The sequence below is a fragment of the Notolepis coatsorum genome (assembly GCF_963971535.1).
Source record: "Notolepis coatsorum genome assembly, chromosome: 18".
Taxonomy (NCBI): domain Eukaryota; kingdom Metazoa; phylum Chordata; class Actinopteri; order Aulopiformes; family Paralepididae; genus Notolepis; species Notolepis coatsorum.
Genome location: NC_140182.1, coordinates 52,695,066 through 52,717,720, shown reverse-complemented (window position 1 = coordinate 52,717,720; position 22,655 = coordinate 52,695,066). Strand labels below are relative to the sequence as shown.

The following is a 22,655-nucleotide window of genomic DNA, read 5'->3' as shown; positions in this document are numbered from 1 at the left end:
ACTCTTGTTTGGTGGATTGGATGATTGAAGTCTATCAGTAACAAGGAAGAAACGAGACATATTGGCAATTTTACAATTGATTAATTTAACAAACAGTCAGGAGCCTCAGTAGCGTGTGGAAGAACCATACACAGCCACAACAGCCTGGCACCTCATGCTGGACACCAGCGTGGTCGCACACTGCTGTGGGATGGCATTCCACTCCTCAACCAGGATTTGTCGCAAGTCAGCATACGTGGTTGTGTTGGTCACCCTAGCACGAATAGCACGCCCAAGCTGATCCCACAAGTGGTCAATTGGGTTGAGGTCAGGACTGTTGGCAGGCCATTCCATTCTCTCTACTCCTAAATTCTGGGGGGGGGGCGAGTGTTGTCATCTTGGAGGATGGAGTTCGGTCCCAGACTGGAGATATGGGATGGCCACTGGTAGGGGGTAGGTGCGGAAAAGTGACCATAGCTCAGCGTAGGAAGGTCCGACCGAGGTCCATAATCTGAGGAGGTGCCAGGCTGTTGTGGCTGTGTGTGGTTCTTCCACACGCTACTGAGGCTCTTGACTATTAAATGAATAAATTGTAAAATTGCCAATATTTCTTGTTTCTTCCTTGTTACTGATAGACTTCAATCATCCAATCCACCAAACGAGTCAACAGCAGAATAAACTGTTTGAATAAGATTTGGCAAATTTTTCATGGGCTCAAGTTGCTCAACCCACATACTCTGCTGTGCTGCTCATCCCACAAATGCTTGTTCCTTACAAATGGGGCACCATTTATTAAAAGGTAAATAAACAGGCTTTCTAACGGTATAAAATGTATTGCCAAGAAGCATTGTTACAACAGAAATAATCTACCAAACACAAATTTCTGAACTTTTTGTTCTATGTTTATTTACTATTCATTGAAGTATATTCTAGGCCAGTGGGGCCCAAACGTTATGACATGAAGAGCCAAAAGTCAAACTGTTACAACTGAACAAGGACCAACTGGCCTAGTATACTGCTTTGAACTGTTAGAACTGAACAAGGACCAGCAGGCCTAGTATACTGCTTTGAACTGTTACAACTGAACAAGGACCAGCAGGCCTAGTATACTGCTTTGCATCTTTGGACCGTTTTATGTTGGAAGTATTTTTGGAAGATTTGATTTACTACCAAAGCGGGCAAGCCTACAGTCTATGAAGGGAAGATTTTGGGCCATTTAATCTTTGCAAACCTGGTTTTGCTGTGCCTTTTTCTATATGCCCTCAACAAACACTCCTACTGGCTGATTTCTTACATTGTTTGTACCTTTTATAATAGTCAAGTTGAAAATCCCTTTTCAGATAGTTAAATTGCATCAAAATATACCAAATAAAATATCTAATACTCACTCTTTGGGCCAAAAATAATGTTGTGGAGGGTCGAATTTGACCTATAGGCTTAATTTGTGCCTCAAAATTATTTTGTTTGGATTTCTGACAAATATTATGTATATGTATAATATGTTTTGTAAACCAATTTCAGGCTCTGCAAATGTAAACAAATTGCTGTTGCCAAAATGCATAGCGCACCTTTAAAACTAAAGCTGTTTCGGTACGCCCTTGTAGGGGTATTTTTGTAAATACACTTTTGTGATAGATTCTTATTAGCAGTCTGTTGTAAAGGGTTTGATTCATGCCCTTCTTGAGTCAAGATGGAAAAGGATCACAAAACAGATATGATAACATAAAATATTGTAAAATGGAATATTGAGTGCAGATGCTTGAAATGCTAGCCGCCTGTATGAATAAGATCAAATATATCTGATTATATCGAGGTAGGGTATGTACATGTGGGTGTGTGTATATGTATATGGATAGGTGGATGGATATGTAGGCAAGATATAAAATGGTGAAGAACATAAATATGACAGGATGAACCCACTCCCAGACCCAAACCAATTAACACAAACACATAGACAGCTGGGTTTTCATTTTATTTGACCTATACATATAAGAGACATGTAAATAGTACAGGTTCCCAACATGGTAACACAGCAGGACAACAAATGAAGGTGTAACAGGTAAATCTTTATTTGGAAATGTATTACAAAGTGCGAAAAACACAATAGGAAATCTCATAGCAGCCAGTAGAGTGGTTTGGGCAGTACCCTGGCTACTAGCCCTGAGAGAGTAAAGGAGCAACCAAAATGGCGGTACATACAACAATAGTAAAAAGAAAAATGCCCACACGCAAAAACATCCAATGGCCAGTGGCCACACAGGTAAAGGTTTGGGTAAAATACCATTCACAAAGTGGATACTAGTGTGTTTATACTCGTATAAAGCCCAGGTGTGTCCATTTCTGCCTCACCTGGGGGCTGCTTGTCAGCCAATCATCAGACCCTCTCCCAACAAGGTCACCATGGGATGAGAAGGGAGTAACAGTCGTATGACTGTGTATAGCCTTTCCTGTGTATGCATCCACAAAAGGTGTACATTAATTCAAATAAAATAGTTGTCATTGACATTATTTTAGGCTATATTCAGTGTGCGCAGCAAACAGGTTGATCAGCCCAGTAGTATGCAAGATCAGCTACGGATAGGAGGCACAGACAGACAAACAAACAGACACAACCAAAAGTACTCAATTATTTAAATTAAGATATTTGGGCTGTTTATCTTTCATAAAAAACATTCGTGTAAATATTACATAAAGCTCTGTTTATAGATGCATTCTGTTTCACTTAGCGTTTTAATGATAGTGTAATCAGTGAAGGGTAAATAAATACATACTGAGTGGACATGAATAGACCGTGAAATGTATCATTCATCACACAACCCATGACAAAAGACTGCAAAGATGCTTAGGAAACTAAATGGGAGCTATTGGACTGTGAGAATTTAGTTGGTAATTATCACAGGCCTGAAAGGGAAATAATGAGACAAACTGTAATGGGGTCAATTAAACCAATCAGCCATTGTTACAAGCATGCTGTTGTCACTGGTAATGTACAATAATATTACGGTTTATTGAAATGTAATGTAGGTTGTTACGTGAATATGTATTCCATATCCTCCTTCCCAACACCCAGACATATTTTCATGCCTTGTGGGGACATTTCATTGACGAACATTCATTCCCTAACCCTTCACCCTAACAATATCCACTAAATAATAATAATTCATTTATTTTGTATAGCGCTTTTCAAAGACCCAAAGTCGCTGACAATAGGCAAAAAAGAAACAAAGAAAACAAAGAAACAGAACCACAGGGAAACGGAGGACACAGAAGCTGGGAGTAGATAACAAAGGGATTATATTATGAGTCTCTCCTTTTGTTCTTTTATTGTTTGTCAAATGGATTATTACTGTATTTATGTATGTATTAATACTAGTATTGAATAGTTGATCAATTGATTGTAAGTTGTCTGCAAGGCATGGCGGGCTCACCCATGCATACCCGCAGACTCTGATCATGGTATTCTATACAGTACCACACATCCTGACACACAGACACTACAAACACCCACGTCCACACACCAGTACATGACTCCACGGACACCAATGATGAAGGACCACAATGGAAACAAGCCTATGGCTTTATTGTGTTTTGTAATCCTATTGGTAAATGGTGGGCTGATATGTATACCTGTTAAATTGTATGTGTTATTAATTTAAATCAATAAACTATTCAATCAATCATCTGACCACATTATCTGTAGTCCAGCTGCATGAGAATCACCTGGCAATGGCTTCCGTCTGTCCACTACTGCAATCTGCTGTTCTCTGACAGACGGGGTGTGATGACAATGACCTCATCTTTCTTCCACCTGGTTTCTGACTCAGTACTTGGCATGGGGGAGTGTCACTGCCTTGGCGAACTCTTCATAGTTGACCCGTCCATCAGCTCCTACACCTGTCCCCTTAAGTAGCTCGTCCACTGCAGCAGAGAGGATGATCTGAGCTGTTAATCACACTTGTCACATGGAGGCCATCATACACACTTTGTTTTACAAATATATTAGTGTGATCTTTAATACGTTGCAGGAGTGTGTTATAGGAATTAGATCATGCCTAGGGGTGGTTGTTAGGCCCCCCTAGGCATGATCTAATTCCTATAACACATGACTACAAGTGGTGTAGTCTGGGAGGATGCGACCCTCTCTGCGTGCCCTCCTGTCTCCCTGTCTCCGGCTGTCTCGTAGTGATGACCGGAGTGCTGGACGTCCCGCGATGATGTCGGGGAGGTTGCGACCCTCTCTGCGCCGCCCCCTATCTCCGACTGCCTGTGGTGCATTTTATTCCTATTGTTAGGTTTTAGTGAGTTTTTCCTTACCTTTGCGTGGGGTATGTCTGGGAGTGTTTGCATTCATTCATTTATTTAGCTTTTATTTAAAATGTGTTAGACCTTATGGTGTTCTTGTTTTGTTCTTGACTTATTGTTATGTTTCTTCTTGACTTGTTTAAAGAAGACGTGTCCGGCCCATGGGGACATTAACGTGTGTTGTCGGGCCTTACAAATACATTTGATTTGATTTGTGTAATGTCTTTTATAAAATGGCCGAATTCACCCAACCTTATTGCTATAGAATAAACACACAGTAATTGAAGCATAATGGAGATTTATTCACAAAATAATCCACAGAAAAAGTAGAAAAAAAAAAAAAAAACGGTCGGGTGGCGTAGCGGAGATTGCGCTCGTCACCAATGCAAGAGGCTGCGGTCTCGACTCCCGCAGTCAGCATTGCCCTGCGGCTTGGGCCGGTCGTCATACTAACTCGTTTGGCTGAGTTAGGGGGAGGGAAGTCATGGGTGGTAATCTGGCGTTGTGGACAGCGTCAGGTCTGGGCGCCTGCTCAGCGAAAGGCAGGAAATGGTGAAGGCAGCGTGACCTCCTTGTGTCGGAGGAAGCATGTGGTAGGCTTCAGGGTTCCCTTGTACCGACCAGTAGGAGGAACAACAGACCCCGCTTCTGTTCGCCCATGATGACACATATAATACCGATAATCTAGCGTATTTGAAAATCAAGCGACAAATGGCACGATTTCTAACGAAATACATTGAAGCTCGATTTGCAGGAGTTTATTGAGATGAGACAGAACGCTCTAGAAATATATTCATATTCATCACGGTATAAAACGGAAATGTATGTATGAAAAAATTATCTGTTTCATGCATGTTGACTGGAAGCAACTCACTGACGATCACCGTGTTATTTAGATCTATTGCTATTATATTTGATATCTTTTTTATCTTTATTAGCGTTTTTCACAGCTTTTTCTGGCCACGCAGGACCGACAGAATGAAGGGAGAATGGAAGGAGAAGCAGGGATGACATGCGGCAAATGGCCACCGGGACTGGGAATCGAACCCGGGGCGACCGCTTCGCGACTCAGCTCGCTATATGGTGTGCTACTGGAGCACCAATATTTGATATATTTTAAGCACTCGCAAATAAGTCCTATCCTACATTGGATAAAGCAATGGCGCTGAAGGGCCATCAGCGCCCTCTGCTGTTGGCACCGGAAGTGTTAACCTTACTCACGTTGTGTTTGTGTTTTTTGACGTCTCATGTTTTCTTTGTGTTTTTGTCTCGTGTTTTTCCTGTGTGCTTCCCCTCGTTTTTGCTGTGAAGACTTACCCCGTTTTTCTCTCCATTGTCTTCACAGCTTCACTCCCGTGCTTCCCACCGGTCACGGTTACCCACCCGCCAGGCTCAAGACGCACACACACACACACCGCACTGGTGTGCATTCATTTTTGCAACGTATTATTAAATTCCCTTCGGGGTTGAACATTCCTCTGTCTCCCGTCCCGTGTTGTGCATTTGAGCCTACCTGTTACCGGTTCCTAACACATTAAATCCACATACCAGTAATCTAACATATAATAGTGTAAGAAACATAGATGAATAAGGTCATGAATCATGATATCTGAGGGAATAAACCACATGTTTCTTATAATCCTATACACTGTTCCTCACCCTCCTGGTGGGTGAGTTTCTCCCCCACAGAGATCAGCTTGGTGCGGAGCTCCAATGCCATGATGTAGCCCTTCTGCTGTTTGTCAGCATTCCTCATGGCCTCCAGGATCTCCTCCCTGGGGTCTTCCTGCTGCAGCTGCTGGTGCATTATGGTCAGGAAGGTGGAGAAGTCCAGCTCCCCACCCTTATCTGTCAGAGAAGAGCCTTCATCAACAAGGTCTGATGTGGAGTGCATAGACAGTCGATCAGCTACTGTTTATGGAGGCCCATGCATTGTTTATTTGAGCTCCTACACTCAAAATATGGTTTACATTCTGGTTCAGTTAGTGATACCAGTCAAATGACACAGCGATAGCATCAATATCTTATAGCTTCACAAAGTCTGTGCCTAATGCTTTTCTGTAGAGCAACCCCCATATTTTTTATCCAAGTGACATCACACATGTAAAGGTTCTCTCTCTGATTTCTGGCTTTTGGAGAGAATGGTGTGTGATGACAGATACAGACAGAACTATAATAACATTCTTAAAGGGCTCATATCTTTAAGGCTTATGTGTAGAATAATGAGCTTCACAGACTGGGGTAAAAAAAAGCTAATGCTAGACACGATAAATGACTGTCTAAATATTAAAGAATGGAGCTGAATACAATTACAATTAGTCAACTTCAGAGTTGCCTGCTACAAAAGAGCAGACCAGCCAATATTTGAGATGCCCAAACCCTATGATCAGGATATGGGCTGGGAGAAGATGATGGATGAGGGGGTGTTAGAGCCTGTCTGGACGATTGGACCCATCCTCCCTCCTTCTCTTGTTGAGGTACTGGCCCAGAAAGCGGAGTCAGAAGAGCAAGAAGCTCTTAATAAGGAGGCAGATTATGCAAAACATAAAGTGGATAAGGAGGATGGAGAGTATGAGTGTGATGAGGAGGAGGAAGAGATTGGAGAGATAGACTGACGATCTCTTTGATGATGATGATTAGTAGTTTAGGTTTTAATGGTGTGCCAACAGAGAAGATGTACTGTAATAGTACTTTGTTTGAACCTTAACAAAACATATTTCACTGGATTTCAAATTGTATAGGAAAATGTGTTAATTTGTCTATAGGAAGAATTAGCCTTTTCACATATAGTCTTCCACTTTTGGCCTTGTTTACACAAAATCTACAATATTTAGGGCATAACAGCATTTCCAATATTAACCTCAAATTGATCTCATCTGATGGACTACATTTGAGTAAAGTGGGAAAATAGAGATGTGATCTAAACATTTATCTTTTTTTTTTGCATTTTTTTGTCCTGAAATAGAATCAAGATATGTTTGAATCTTAAAAATAACAATGTTACTGAATTCCTTGGGTCAATTTTGTTTGGGGAAATGTTTTAATTCGTCTCTATATGTTGTTAACTTCAAAAGTGATGCGGTTTAATTTTTCAGGTTTTCGTTCAGGATAGGTGTAATAAAGGGTTAAAAACAAACCCCACAGGACATTATTTCAACCTGTTACCTGTTCAAATCTTAAAATAGACACTTCAAGGATTAAGAAAAAACAGGTGGCGAAAAAAATATCCAGACTATGCAGGTGGACCTATGTTTCCATCTAGACTAAAATAGTGGACGATGACGACGGGGAAGATTATGCTCCAATTGTCACAGGGGGATTGGGAGCCAGTTATGGAAATAATTTGATTGGAAGGTTAAATTGTGGTTCGTTAGGACTCTGCTGACAGCTTGTGTCTTCTCTCTTTTGTCTACCAACAAATGCTGGAGAAAATGTGGTATGGTTGGTGACCATACACACATGTTTTGGGACTGAAAATACAGACATTTGGTGGAAAGTGGCGCAGTGGGCAAGGCGCTCGCCACTAACGCAGGAGATGCTGGGTTCGAGCCCAGCTCTCAGCGTTGCTTCCGGCTTGGCTGGTCGTTCATACTAATACAATTGGCAGTATTAGGGGGTGGGAAAGCCGGTGGGTGGGGATTGGACGTTGTGGACAGAGACTCCTACAGGTCGGTTGGTGCGCCTGTACAGCAGAATCAGGAAGCAACGGGGGCAGCGTGAGCCTCCCACGCGTTACTCCTCGCCGCTGAGAGATCGTGCTGTGCAGGTGAAAAGATGCGACGCCGACGGCTGCCTCCTCGTGTACCGGAGGGGACACGTGATGCAAGGCTTCGTCCACATTGCAGCCGACCAGTGGGAGGCATGGTCTAACAACGTTCGAGACAGGGGAGGGTAGAATTGGATAATACGAAATTGGGACGGGGGAAAAATAGAAAATGGGGAGAAAAAATAGATAAAAAAAAGAAGAGCAGACACTCAGCCGAGTTGTATATAGTCAGTAAGGTGTAAGTTTATAGAAGAGCAGACAGACAGGGCGGCTGGGTAGCGCAGTGGAGAATGCACTCGCCTACCACCGCAGAGACTCTGGGATCGAATCCAGCTGTCAGCGGTACCTCCGGCTTGGTCAGTCATCCCTACTAACACAATTGGCAGTGTTAGCGGGTGGGAAGCCGGCGGGGTATGTGTCCTGGTCATTGTAAACTGCGGTTCCTACTGGTCGGTCGGGGCGCCTGTTCTGCAGGGAGGGGATTGGGGGGAAATAGCGTCAAGTGAAAAGAAGCGGCTGGCTGACTCCACATGTATCGGAGGAGGCATGTGGTAGTTCTACACCCTCCCTAGGCCGACAGTGGGGCAATGCGCGCAACGACCAGGAAGGGAATTGGCATAACGACTAAATTGGGATGGGAGAAAAATACAAAAAAAATAAATAAAAAAAAGAGCAGACAGACTCAGCTAAGTTGTATAGAGTTAGTAGGCTAAGGTGTATGTTTATAGAAGAGCAGACACTCACTGTATGGAGTGAAGGTGTTTTTAGGAAACAAAGCTTGGAGATCAAAGATAATAAAGAAGGAGAACTGCTGAACTCCACAAAACAAAGGCACTCTAACTTACAGTAGATGTTATTGTATGTCTTTATTGTATTGGCATGTCCAAAAAGGAGGATAAAAACGCACATATGTTGCGGCCTACCTACTATAGCCTTCATCAAGGGTGCATCATGTGGGCTACATCCTCATTGCGTATTTTTATCCTCCATTTTGGACCTGCCAATAAAAGGATTTAAAAAGGGATTTTTTAACATTATTAAGAGTGCTTTGGTTTTTTGGAATACACAGGTTCTCATTTTCATTGTTTGAAATTCAAATGTTAACCATAACCAGTATCATCCTCAATCAAATCCATAAAACTACAGGAAAAATATACTGTGTCCAATATATCCCCTTTAAAATGGGTGGCATTCCCCTTTACAATTGTACACCCAATTGGTAATGGTATTGGCAGTGAAAGGCTCCTATCAGTGACACTGACAGCCCCAAGTGTCTGATCTTATTGCAGCTCGGAAATGTGAGCCGCTTCAATTAGGTCAAGCTGCCACCTGGCCTGACATCATCTGATCTTCACCAGCTCATCCTATATTAACACCTGCACCCTGTGTCACAAACTGGTATCTGGCATTAATTAACTCAATGGATGCCAGACCCGAGTAAAGTCGGGTTAACTCGCCAACCGTTCAGCGCCAGACCTGAGTATAGTCGGGTTTTCATCGTTATTTCTTTTATTCTATATTTGTATTCATTATTCATCCAGGGACCTTGGTGTTACCATAGGGAATGAGTCTGAGATCGCCAAAGTGCAATACCGGCCGCATCCAGCTAGACGGCGGTATCGAGCACCCTTTGTAACCTTGTATCTTGGCCTGTGTAACGGCCAAATGTCTCCGGTCTCACTTTTCCATTTCCATTGAAGCGCGTCAAATATCCCTGATCCATATGTTGTGGTGGGTTATGCCGTGGACCAAATGGACATCGGATGTACCAGATGGCGATCAAACTATTGGAATATTATTTTTGGAATACTCCCGATCACAGGTAAGGACTATCTGACGTCAATTTTAGCTTGATTGTGCAATGCTTTTATACCGATCAGGCTGATAAGCATTTTTAGTGTTCAATACGAATGCCGTTACTGACAATGAAATAATCAGAAATGACCCCCCCCCCCCCCCTTTCATGCATTCATGATGAAACATAATACCTATGACATAGATGTGATTTGGGAATAGTAGCGTGTACAGGCAAGAAACGGCAACGTTTATAGTAGAATTAACGTATAAGTCTATAACTCAGCATTTCGGGAATTACCCCAGACCACTCTAAAACCATACTTATATTCACCACGGTATAACACGGGAACGTATGGATGGAAAAATTCATTATTTTTCACATATTGAACGATAAATAGGTGGTGTCAAATGGGCAATAGTATTGTATCAATAGCTATAATATAGAATATAGTTATAGCTCTACAAACAAGGTGACGCACTCCTATCTTTTAAAGTGTGGCCTTGCTATGACGGGCTCCGTCTAATAGCTGGTGCTGATGAATGAGTTAAGAGTGCACCTATGCTTTTCTGGCTATTTTTCTTTTGTATCCACTTTTTCTCCCCATTTTTCTATTTTTCTCCCATCCCAATTTCGTGTTTCCAATTCTTCCCTCCCGTCTTGAACGTTGCTAGACTATGCCTCCCACTGGTCGGTTGTAATGAGGACAGAAGCCTTGCATCCGGTACACGAGGAGGCAGCCTGTCGCATCTTTTTCACTGCAGCAGCTCGAACTCTGTGGCGAGGAGTAACGTGTGGGAGGCTCACGCTGCCCCCGCTACTTCCTGCTTCCGCAGCACCGGCGTCACCAAACCGACCTGTAGGAGTCGCTGTCCACAACGTCCAATCCCCCTCTAACACTTGCCAATTGTGTTAGTATGAACGACCGGCCAGCCGGTAGCAACGCCGAGAGCTGGGCTCGAACCCAGCGTATCCTGCGTTAGTGGTGAGCGCCTTGCCCACTGCGCCAATCAGCCACCCTCTTTTCTGGCTATTTACCGTACTTTTCGGACTATAAGCCGCACCTGACTATAAGCCGCAGCAGCTAAATTGAATGATGTGTACATATACTGTATAAGCCGCACTGGACTATAAGCCGCAGGTGTTTTAATGTTTAATTACCATATGTAATTAGCATTGGGACACAATACTGTCGGACAAATAACAAGAATTAACTCATTTACAAGTTGTATTAAGTTTAGCAAATAAGGGAACAGATAAATAACATTTCAATGCAGTCAAAAAAGCAATATTTAGATTTTTACATTTTCGGGTTTGGTCACATTGAGTCACATATAAGCCGCACCGTTATATAAGCCGCAGGTCCGAAAAATGGGGGGAAAAGCCGCGGCTTATAGTCCGAAAAGTACGGTAAAAAATAAATTCACATTCATTCTTGAATAGTTTGATTTGTAGATAAAACGGTGTTGCTATTTTTCCATATACATCATTTCATGTAGCTGTAATTAACACAAGGATTCAATGTCCCTGATGACATCACTGGTAGCAATATTCTAAGTCATGTACTCTCAATAACTGGCAGGCAGACAGACAGACAAACAAATAGACAGACTGACAGACTGACAGACAGACAAACAGGAAGACAGACAGACACACAGACCAGTGTACCTATCTTATGAGTCAGCAGGTGCCTGTGGGCCTCAGTGAGGGTGGGGCTTGCTCCCAGGCATCGCATGACGGTGATCACATCCTTGGCCTCAATCTTGCCTCGCCGCTTCTTGTCGTACAACGAAAAACACTCCTTATATTCTGCAAGTTAAAATGTGACAATGATTAATTGACACACGTTGAGTTTTTCTCTATATGGCATCACAGCCTGATCTCGCTTAGAATATGTAAATAAAGCACCATCGACCACAGGAAAAAAGTTACATAATGTACATTATGTTATAACTTATAAGTAATATATGTACTTGGGCGGCTGGGTGGCGCAGCGGACATTGCGCTCGTCACCAACGCAAGAGACACCGGGTTCGACTCCGGCTGTCGACTCCGGCTGCCATCATACTAACTCAATTGGCAGAGGTAGCGGGTGGAAGTCGATGGGTGGTAATTTGGACGTTGTGGATAGCGTGTTGGGGATGCCTGCACAGCAGAGACAGGAAATGGCGGGGGTAGTGTGAGCCTCCCACACGTTACACCTCGCCAATGAGAGTCCGCGCTGGCAGGTGAAAAGATGCGACAGGTTGCCTCCTCGTGTACCAGAGGGGACACGTGATGCAAGGCTTCTATCCTCCCTACAACCAGTCAGTAGGGGGCATAGGCGAGCAACGTTCAAGACAGGGAAGGGAAGAATTGGCACAATGGAATTGAGATTGGAGAAAAATAGAAAAAATAGGAGAAAAAGTGGACCAAAAAATAATAATATATATATACGTATTGTAGCGTATCGTACAATGTGTATACGTATTACAAATAAGTACATATTCAAACAATGTAAACTTTTTACGTTTTCAGAAAAAGTTCACCTGCCAGGGATTGAACTCAGGGTGCTACGTTGGTAGGTGAGTGCTTTAACCTCGACACTTTTCTGACAGCCTCACCAAAACCATAACCACACTGTTACTGTACCTTACACTAAACATAACCGCTAAGTGAACCATATAACCCTAACTGTTAACCTAACCCTTATTAAAACCTAACATTATACCCTAACCATAAGCGTTAAAACCTAACCCTTATTAAAACCCAACTGTATGCCCTAACCATAACCATTAACCTAACCCTTATTAAAACCTAACTTTATACCCAATCTCAGATGACATTTGTGATAACATTCTGTGTCTTGTTCATTCTTCTTCTACTTGTGCAAGACATGGGCTGATACAAAGCAAAATTGTTCATCGTGTACACCTGACAAAAGTTAGATTAGACAAAATATGTGACTGTATTGAACCCATCTGTGATAGATGTAAACCCGGCTCCAGCCACATATATGCACATATTTTGGTCATGCCCCAGCACACGTTGTGGCATTTACCATTTATCAAATTAGAAAAGATAAGATGTACTCAGAGAGGTTCTTCATCCAGGTTTAAGAAAACATGGGGTTCCTTCCTTGTGCTTGTGGAGGATGTGCAGTTCCATTCCAGAATTTTGTTTTCTTTCAGTTTAAAGGGGAACTATTTTACTATTTCTTTCACTATTTGGGCACTTTTACACAATTCCTGTGAGTCTATGGAACACCTCTGTAATATATATATTTTTTTTATTCATTGTTTTGTATTTCTAATCAAGTCCTCAAAAACAGCATTTTTCTACCTCAAGATCTCGAGCCGTTTTGAGCCTGGCCGCGTGTTGCTTTATGACAGGTCATGAGTGCAAGAATGTGACAATTTGACCATGTGACCGCGGCAACGCGGGAGAGCGGCAGTGCGGAAATAGGCTGTCTCTAAGACAAACTCTAACCTTAACCAGCTCCTTAACAGCGCCTAAACTTAACCGTTCTAACCATAACCAACTCCGAAACAATGCCTAACCTTAACCATAACCATGCCTAACCTTAACCATAGAAAGAATATTGCCATTCTCTTTGACAAACTCTAACCTTAACCAGCTCCTTAACAGCGCCTAAACTTAACCGTTCTAACCTTAACCAACTCCGAAACAATGCCTAACCTTAACCTTAACCTTAACCATGCCTAACCTTAACCGGCGAAAGAATACACGTTAAAAAAAAAATCACGTTAAAAAAAAAAATTCATGGGATTCGAACTCGTCAACAACGAACCGCAGGACCGCGGACCGCTGCTATGCCAGGTGAGCTGAAGCGCCGAATGAAAATCATGGCGGATTCCTGCGGCGGTTACCTAATTCCGCTCGCGCTCTGCCGCTCCGCTCGCTCTGCCGCTCCGCTCGCTCTGCCGCTCTGCTCTGCGGTTGCCGCGCCTGCCGCGGGGCATGGCGCAGCCAATCAGGGAAAACGCGGAAGCAAAAGCAGCACTCATGACATGTCATTAAGCAATAGGCAGCCTGGCCAGCAGAACTGTGTGCAGCTCATCTTGCACCTCTTCATTAACATGCAGCGGTGTCTTTCTGACATCACATATCGCGCACATTTTCAAATGACTCAGTTCAGTGAGGGTGAATATTGTGAGAGGAGAATTGGAAGAATGCGCCAATATGAGAATTTTGAGACATAGATCATATTAATATAAGTTCACATAGCTAGGAAACAATGCTAAACACTCAAAAGGCCATTTATAAGATAGTTCCCCTTTAATGTTTAGTTATACCAGGGTTTATAAGTCAACATTGCCCTCTAGGGGTAAGAATATGTTATTTTTCCATTCTGCCCATGTTTTATTTTTTATTAGAATACACCACTTTTCCCTCATGCAGAGGTGGTGTGTTATAATATATTATTATATATATTATTATATTATATCCTTTGTAGGCATTTGGCATTTTAATAATACATATTTCCCATGTATGCCCTAAAATAATTTAGAAACAAAACTGAACAAAATAGCCCAGCAAAGTTCAATCAATATGTTTAATGTGAACATGCACGGGCTACTCTCTCATAGAGCCAGAAACCAGAGAAGTAAGACTCAAACGTGTGATGTCATCAAGTATGAAGTCTGGAGCTGCTCCATTGGCAATTAATGGGAGACTTGATTTTTTTGGACGCAAAGAATATTTTTCTTGTATATCTAAATTAGCTGTATATAGTTCTCATTCTGAAACAGAAAATGTACTATAATTATTTGTACTAATATGTTTGGACTGTTTTAGACCATAGGAATTGGAATAACATGTTTGATTCCTGAAAATTCGGCATATAACGCAGATGTGGTTATTTTAGGTCACTGGCGTTTTGAATTGATCAGCGTGTCAAAATAGAAGTCAAACATTGACTTATCTATCAACTTGGCTGTATACAAGCACTAACACCAATACATCGTGTCTTGACATGGAGCTGTATCAAACAATATGCGACCAAGAATTAAAGTGAACAAAAGTAATCAAATGGTTTTTCAATAATCTGCGCATCCAGAGACCTACTGGCCATACGGCCTGCTGCCTTACCGTTAATTTGATCTTGCGTTAGGAATTTTGCCTGCAATAGAGACAAATATACAAATAAGTATACACGACGGTAACTTCAAATTAACCTCGAGCTTCAATGACTTCAGACTACTTAGTTGTAACTTGTTCACTTACCATGGTTGCCCTGCTGCACTACTGAGGTAGTCTGTATACAGTGAGTACTCAGCACCTTCTGTCCACGAAATTGATATACAGTGAGAGAAACACACCCGGCCGCCGACTGCGTCTTGTAAATTGAGAACAATGCACTGGGACACTGCTAGTGCTGGTCATGCATATTACCATTAGCCTAAACAGAACATTAAAAAAACATGTGAAATTTTTGTTAGAACCGATAAATTGATATTATTCCGCATGTATTATATTGAAGAGAGATATGTTATTAATGTAGGCCGTTTATTTCGGCGTTTCTTCCTTTTCATTCAAGTCAAGTCAAGTCAAGAGTTTTAATTGTCACGGCATACAGGTATACAATGAAATGCGGGTGGTCTTGCCCGCAACGATGTGCAATACAGTGGTACATATAATAGAATCAAAGAAGAAACAACATTGTGCAGTAACAGATAGCAGGTAACATGGAGTGACATCTCGGTATCTGTACATAGTTATTTACAGCGCATGTGTGACATGCTAGTTAGCTTTGGTAGTGCAATACACTGTTCCTGTTATTCTAATTTAAAGTGACCTTTCCTTTGGCCATAAGTGTGCGTGTGTGCGACATGAGTGTGTGCCCGCTCATGTTAAAGTGTTAAGTGGCTGCTCGTGTGTGAGCGTGCACAGTGTGCGTGTCGTGTGTGTGTTCATGTGTGCTTGTGTGTGGACAGTTCAATGTTCTGAGCACTCAATGTACATTGTTCATGGCTCTGATGGCCTGGGGGAAGAAGCTGAGCCTTCAATGTTTTGCCTGTTTATATAGCTGGAAATGGACACAATGTTTAAAAAGGTGCTGTAACGTGGTGTTTTTTTTCCGTTAAAATAAGTGTTAAATACCGGTAGCTCTACATTCCAACAGCCATCATCACCGATATAGTGTCAGTACATGAGTCTCCCATCACCGGTATTTAACACTTATTTTAACGGAGTGAGTGAGTGAGTGAGTGGGGTGATCGCTGAAACAAACAAAACGTGCTGGGACACGCAAGACATGCGATTCTCTTCAGGCAAAATCCAATACAAAGTGAAAGTACAAATAAACTAAACAAATTCTAGACTAGCTCTATAATAATCATTAATGGACTGTCTATAATGTCTCGACTCTCAGTCTCTCACACACACACCTAGCAGCTCGCCTACAAACTTTCAAACCCGTGCGTTTCCTCTTCCCTGTCCTGTGTGCGCGTTGCGTTTACCGTTATTTTATCCTCACTGGTGGATGATGGCAGTCATTATGCAACGAAGCGTCCAATAGGCCGGAAATATAACAGAAGAAGAAGAAGAAGAAGAAGAAGAAGAAGAAGAAGAAGAAGAAGAAGAAGAAGAAGAAGAAGAAGAAGAAGAAGAAGAAGAAGAAGAAGAAGAAGAAGAAGAAGAAGAAGAAGAAGAAGTGTTTAGGGTATAGGGCTCTGGGGTAATCTATGTTGAGGAGAACTCTGAACTGATAGCTCGTTTATTTCCTCTGCTCCTCAAATCAAATGGTCTGCTTGTGCAGCATTACTGCAGGGCGTCAGAAAACATTGTAACTAACTAATAATATGACAGAATGGCATGGATTTAGCTGGACGGTGATTATACTGACCTGTCGGCATAAAGACAGCATTGATGCTTTCCAACGAGGTGAGTTGGTTCGTTGATGTTGGTGCACATGTTTGATATTCCACATTTCTACACAGTTGAACTTGTGATGTTTACTAGCCGGTAGCCAGGTAGACCATCATGTAGCATTGTAGCCCCTTCCGTGACTGCGATGTGCAAGGGGTTAACCATCATGCAGGAACGTAGCCCCTTACGTGACTGTCACGTAAGGGGCTAGCAGGAACGCTACAATAGAATGCCTCGCGAACTCGGACAGTCCGTGTAGCGACTTTTGTGACGTTTTTCACCCGACCTGTCTGCTTTCTTGTGCCACAGTCTGGATTGATATTGAACCAATAACAAAGTATATCATCCGAAACTATGACAAGTTGATGATTGTTTTCTACTGTCTGCAATGGTGCCCAAAGTGGGTTCTGGGCGTAATCTGCTACCTATAGATGGGGACATTAACTTGGATAACTATTTTCAAAAGTAAGCTAAAAACGTACCTCTTCACCTTAGCCTATGATGCTTGGACTCATTGATTCGAGACTGTGATGTGATTGTTGTAGATGAGAATTTGTATTGCACTGCACTACTATTTACTCTGTCTATCTTATGCACTGCTCTTTTTCGGTCTATTTTTATACTCATTATGTCTGCAGTTTACGGTTTACCCATTGCTGTTATTTAGCCTGAAACCTGCTTTTTATAGGCTTCAATGTCAGAAATATATCACAATCAATTATATTGATTTGAAACTGCATGATTCCCAGTACAAGGTTGCCTCAGATCCTGGAGGTGACAATGTGGGTGGGGTGGGACCTTTGCAGGAACCCCTCTTGGGGTTGGACATTTTAACACAGAAATAATATTACAATCTGTTGTGGAATATTTCAAATGAGCCATGACAGTGAACTGTAGAAATTGAGATTGAGTCATTTGTATATAAAAATATAGAACATTGTTTAATATCTGTGCTTCCACACAGAGATCAGTTTATAGAGAGACACACAAGCGTCTGACCAGAAAGTGACAAAGAGCTCTGGTCAGAACGTACATTAATACATAATTGAAATTATGTACATTAGACATCCAGATATGACAAGAAGGGTAAACAAAATATGCCCTAGTTAGGGAATGAATAACAAGATTGGCTCAATAGCCTTTGTTATGTCTTAACTGGAGAGGGAAATAGCCATGGACCTCTCCTATCTCCTCAAACCTTGGTTCTTTGTTAAAGAGACACACAGACTGTAGCCTAGTGTCTGGGCTGTAGTCAGACTAGTTGATCATATTAACTAGTCAAAAGCTGTACAGAGATTTAACACAGATGGACATAGATAATATTTCCATTACAAATCTTTTTTTATATATAGATTTTAATGACAGAAATCGATTACAATCTTAAAAAAAAATTGCCTACACCACGTGAAGTCAGTCAAGTCAAGAGTTTTTATTTGTCACGGCATACAGTGAAATGCGGGAGGTCATGCCCGCAGCGATTGTGCAATAATACAAGTAATAAGATAAGACATTTGTGCAATAATACAAGTAAGAATAAGACATAACAGGTATAATGTACATAAAGTTTACAAAAAGCATGGTAAAAGACATGCTAAGGTCCTGTGATAGTGCAATACAATGTTAGCTACGGATGAGGCACTGAGTCTTATGTACACTACTATACAATACTATACAATCTACAACTTATACTATATCCTTATGCTATCTCGCTATATCCATCTATTTGTATTTACATACAAGAACCACTCCCGTTCTTAATTTTTTCCTTTTTAAAGTGACCTTTTCATTTTGTAAAGTGACCGTTGAGTGTGAGCGTGTGCAGTATGTGTGTGTGTTCGTGCTAAAGTGAGCGTATACAGTGTGTGTTGTGTGTTCTCATGTGTGCTTGTGTGTGGAGAGTTCAGTGTTCAAGACTCTGATGGCCTGGGGGAAGAAGCTGAGCCGAAGTCTCTCTGTCCTAGTTGCTGGTGTGCGCAGGCGTTTGCCTGACCTCAGCAGCTTGAACAGGCTGTTGTTGGGGTGGTGATAGCCCCTTACGTGACTGCGATCTGCAAGCCAGGGGCTTTTCGTATCCGCAGTCACTCTCAGCTATGCCGCCACCAGGCTCATATTAAGTACCAAGCGCTGAATTCTGAGCTGGGGGTGGGTCAAAAATATATCAGATATGAATTTCAAAGATACCCAGCATACAATATGGGTTTAACACAGCTTTACGGTGAGGTCTGGAAGCTCGGAGTTGCTAATAAACAGTTTAAATCATTGTTACAAAACGAGTGGTACTTACAGACCGAACGTCCATTTCTGCCGTTGGTGTCACAGCGCATGCGCACCAGGCAGCCAAATAGCGGCAGAAGAAGAAAACGCCATCTTGCCAACGTTCGCTCTGTGAGTACCACTCGTTTTGTAACAATGATTTAAACTGTTTATTAGCAACTCCAAGCTTCCAAACCCCACCGTAAAGCTGTGTTAAACCAATATTGTATGCTGGGTATCTTTGAAATTCATATCTGATATATTTTTTGGCCCACCCCCAGCTCAGAATTCAGCGCTTGGTACTTAATATGAGCCTGGTGGCGGCATAGCTGAGAGTGACTGCGGATACGAAAAGCCCCTGGCTTGCAGATCGCAGTCACGTAAGGGGCTAGGGTGGTGAGGGTCTTTCATTATTCTGCAGGCTCTGGATTTGCACCTCTTGTTATATAAGTCCTGCAGGGGTGGTAGTGCAATACCCATAGTGCGCTCAGCTGAGCGCACCACTCTCTGTAGGGCCTTCTTGTCCTGTGCCTTGCTGTTTCCATATACCAGGCAGGCAGGCAGTGATGTTTCCAGTCAAGATGCTCTCTAGTCTCTACAGCTCTGGAGTAGAAGGACTGGAGTATCTATCTGAAGCACTCTGGGCTGCAATTCTTGTATGACCGGTGCTATACAAATACAGTTTATTATTATTATTATTATCTTATTATTCACTCACCCTCCAGAACACATTATGATAAGGCCATGTCAGAGGACCATGCTTGACGGTCCTTGCTTATAGCCTTAGCAGTCGGCATGGCAAGCAGAAGGTGTCAGGATGAGGTGGCTTTATCTCAGCTACAGAAGTGAGGCCTGGTCCTATTGACCAGCCAATCACTGCCAACTGCCTGCCAAGACTGTAGCAGAGCTGCTGGATGGAACAGAGGAGGCTACAGATGACGTGGGTCAGGGACAGGAGCATGTTGTGAGCACCTTTTGATCTTGGTGTAGTTATAAAGGTTATAAAGATAATTTGGAAGTTAAGAATAAAGAAAGAAATATAAGCAGCACATAATTGGACCCTTTCATAGCAGCTTCTATTATGCGGGAAGGATCCCTGGGTGGAAAATGCTTGGCACAGGGTACGCAGACATCCTGATTGAAGCCAAACTAGTGACAAGGGCATCACTCCCAGGTGTACTGGGAACTGGGCCCTGGCAGTTTGGTGTTTTTGAACCACAACAGGAGCAGTTGTGAGTATCTTGAACCAACCAAGGCTGTCATCTAAGCCTACCTCAAATTCCAGGACAAAGTCAAGAAGGGTTGTGGATGTGGCTCCTAGACAGCAGCCATGTGCTGCTGTTCACCATGAAGACTAACAATGTACCACTATTCCTCAAGTTCAACAGTGACGTGGCAGACCTCTTCTTTGCACATGATGGAACTGTTCTGTTCTGTTTCTCCTCATATAGCGCTTTTAAACCGGCCGGGCCCCGGTTCAAGCTCCAGCTCCGTTCTCAACCCTCTGAACTCTGGTGCCCTCTGGCGAACCGGCCCGCGTTTACACCCATTTAAGCAGAACCAACATTCCACCGTCTCCGTCATCAACGGGGGCGTTACCCAGGCGGAGGTAGAAATAATGGGTGGAATAATGCGTGGAGAGCGAGCCTCAACGCGCGAGCGCACACACGCACTTTGAAATGAATCATTCCAGCAAAGTAGGCTTCTATTATTTGAATTACTGCTTTAATGGGTATCACAGTAGTAAGTCCTACTGTAGAACATGACATATTAGCATGACATCTGATTTATTAATGCCAATACTAAAAATTATGGACAAACGCAATTGGCACAAGTGTAAATCATGGATTATTCACTCAGTTTTAACATCTGACTTATTAGCCCACCTCGTTAGTCTGCTGGCTGTGGATCCTATGGTCACAGGTTCAAATCACTCTTGGTTAATTTTTTTTTTTTTTTACGTTTAATTAATTTATCCACTCTGGTTGGATGGTGTGTATGTATATGTATGTATTGTGCTGTATAATGACAATACATTTGAATCGAATCTCATTTTGAAATCGCTACGCTGCCTATGGACACGACAGTGGCAGACAGCTTCGGAGGTGATTGCATTGCACCATGGTGATCCACTCAACGGGTAGCGATTTCAAAATGAGATTCGATTAAAATGTATTGTCATTATACAGCACAATACATACATATACATATACACGCCATCCAACCAGAGTGGATAAATTAATTAAACGTAAAAAAAAAATAAAAAAGATTCAACCAAGAGTGATTTGAACCTGTGACCATAGGATCCACAGCCAGCAGACTAACAAGGTGAGCTAATAAGTCAGATGTTAAAACTACACTTGTGCCAATTGCGTTTGTCCCTAATTTTTTGTATTGGCATTAATAAATCAGATGTCATGCTAATATGTCATGTTCTACAGTAGGACTTACTACTGTGATACCCATTAAAGCAGTAATTCGAATAATAGAAGCCTACTTTGCTGGAATGATTCATTTCAAAGTGCGCGTGTGCGCTCGCGCGTTGAGGCTCGCTAAGCCTTTCTCCACGCATTTCTGGAGCATTTCTTTATCCACTCTGGTTGGATGGTGTATTGTACTTGTGCTGTATCATAACAATACATTTAAATCTAATCTTGTTTTGAGAGCAGTCGCGAATCGCTTCCTGTTGAGTGCAATGCCGACTCGCTACTTTCCCCTGTTTACTCGTCTTGACAGCCTAGAATATGACACGCCCACTGTTGACGTCACGGTTCGCAAGGAAAAACCAACAATTTTTCGGTGCCAGCTGAGCACAGATTTTTCACGTTCTGAACCAATTAATCCCGGTCTGAACGCGCCAGCCGGTGCGAGATTACGTTCAGGAACCAGCTTTAGCACGGAGCCTGGCTGGTGTAAAAGGGCTAATAGTGAGCAGGTGGGGAGTTGTCCGTTTGATGCTGATATCCCATCCTGCTTGTGAACTAAGACTGTGCTGTGTACATTTTGGAGGGACTGTGTTAAGGTGGGGGGGGGGGGGGGGGGGGGGATAAACTATGTGCATAACACATAATGAATGTACTTAACTAGAATGTGTGCTTATTGGAGCAGATATGTCCACGGCATGCTATAGTTGCTATAGTTGCAGTTGGTAATAAATACTATACTAAGGGTGTAAAGGTACACGTATCCGTACCGAACCGTTTCAGTGTGTACCGTACCATACCGAACGGCTGTGTACCGAACGAATACAACGGTATGTGTTAACCACTAATGACCACCCACCGGGGCCTGTTTTTTTCACAATCTAATATAAAAAAATTATTTTCTTTACAAGTCTATTATTAATTTAAATATAGAATATCCGTTGACAGACCTACAAGTACAATTAGTTACTGCACCACACTACATCACCCCTGAGTGGAACATGGAAAGCCAAACTTTCCCCCACTGTACAGAAAACCCGTACAGAACCGTGACTTCAAAACCGAGGTACGTACCGAACCGTGGTTTTTGTGTACCGTGACACCCCTAATAAATACCCAATAATAAATACCCAATGATTGAAGGAAGTGGCATTGTACAGTACACATTATGTTGCCTGATGTAAAACATATAGATTATTATACTAGCATGTCTGGATGATCATGGTCGTTTTTAAATATTTATACTATAGGCAAGTGTTCAAATTGT

The 22,655-nt window shown here is 42.3% G+C and overlaps 2 protein-coding genes across 5 annotated transcripts in view; one reads left to right on the top strand and one right to left on the bottom strand.

The window, feature by feature from the left end:
• Positions 1–2,076: 2,076 nt before the first annotated feature.
• Positions 2,077–16,815, bottom strand: LOC311244702 (calmodulin-like protein 4). 2 transcript variants are annotated; one of them, XM_084334350.1, is made up of 5 exons: positions 16,690–16,744; positions 14,934–14,964; positions 11,511–11,651; positions 5,941–6,129; positions 2,077–3,897 (listed from the first exon to the last, which is right to left on the bottom strand). In XM_084334350.1, the coding sequence occupies exons 1-5, from the start codon at positions 16,708–16,710 to the stop codon at positions 3,800–3,802; spliced, it is 480 nt and encodes a 159-aa protein (XP_084190476.1). In that variant the 5' UTR covers positions 16,711–16,744; the 3' UTR covers positions 2,077–3,799. The 2 variants fall into 2 exon arrangements, with proteins under 2 accessions (XP_084190476.1, XP_084190477.1); XM_084334351.1 differs by lacking the exon at positions 14,934–14,964 and having other exon boundaries at positions 16,690–16,815.
• The window catches only part of fcsk (fucose kinase), an 86,732-nt gene continuing 80,601 nt past the window's right edge, over positions 16,525–22,655 (top strand). For 2 of the 3 annotated variants that reach the window (XM_084334348.1, XM_084334347.1), the window contains exon 1: positions 16,525–16,727. In XM_084334348.1, the coding sequence (XP_084190474.1) occupies positions 16,646–16,727 (82 nt within the window). In that variant the 5' untranslated portion in view covers positions 16,525–16,645. Of the gene's footprint in view, positions 16,728–17,042; positions 17,178–22,655 lie in introns of those variants that run through there. The other variant, XM_084334349.1, reaches the window with a different exon arrangement.

What these genes read in the sequence shown, in the direction of transcription:
- LOC311244702 (XM_084334350.1), bottom strand. Translation starts at nt 16,710, where the DNA reads ATGCTGTCTTTATGCCGACAG. An exon ending in AACGCAAGATCAAATTAACG is followed by an intron (nt 11,652 to 14,933) that starts GTAAGGCAGCAG and finishes TTTAACTTGCAG; the next exon opens with AATATAAGGAGTGTTTTTCG. An exon ending in GAAACTCACCCACCAGGAGG is followed by an intron (nt 3,898 to 5,940) that starts GTGAGGAACAGT and finishes TCTCTGCTGCAG; the next exon opens with TGGACGAGCTACTTAAGGGG.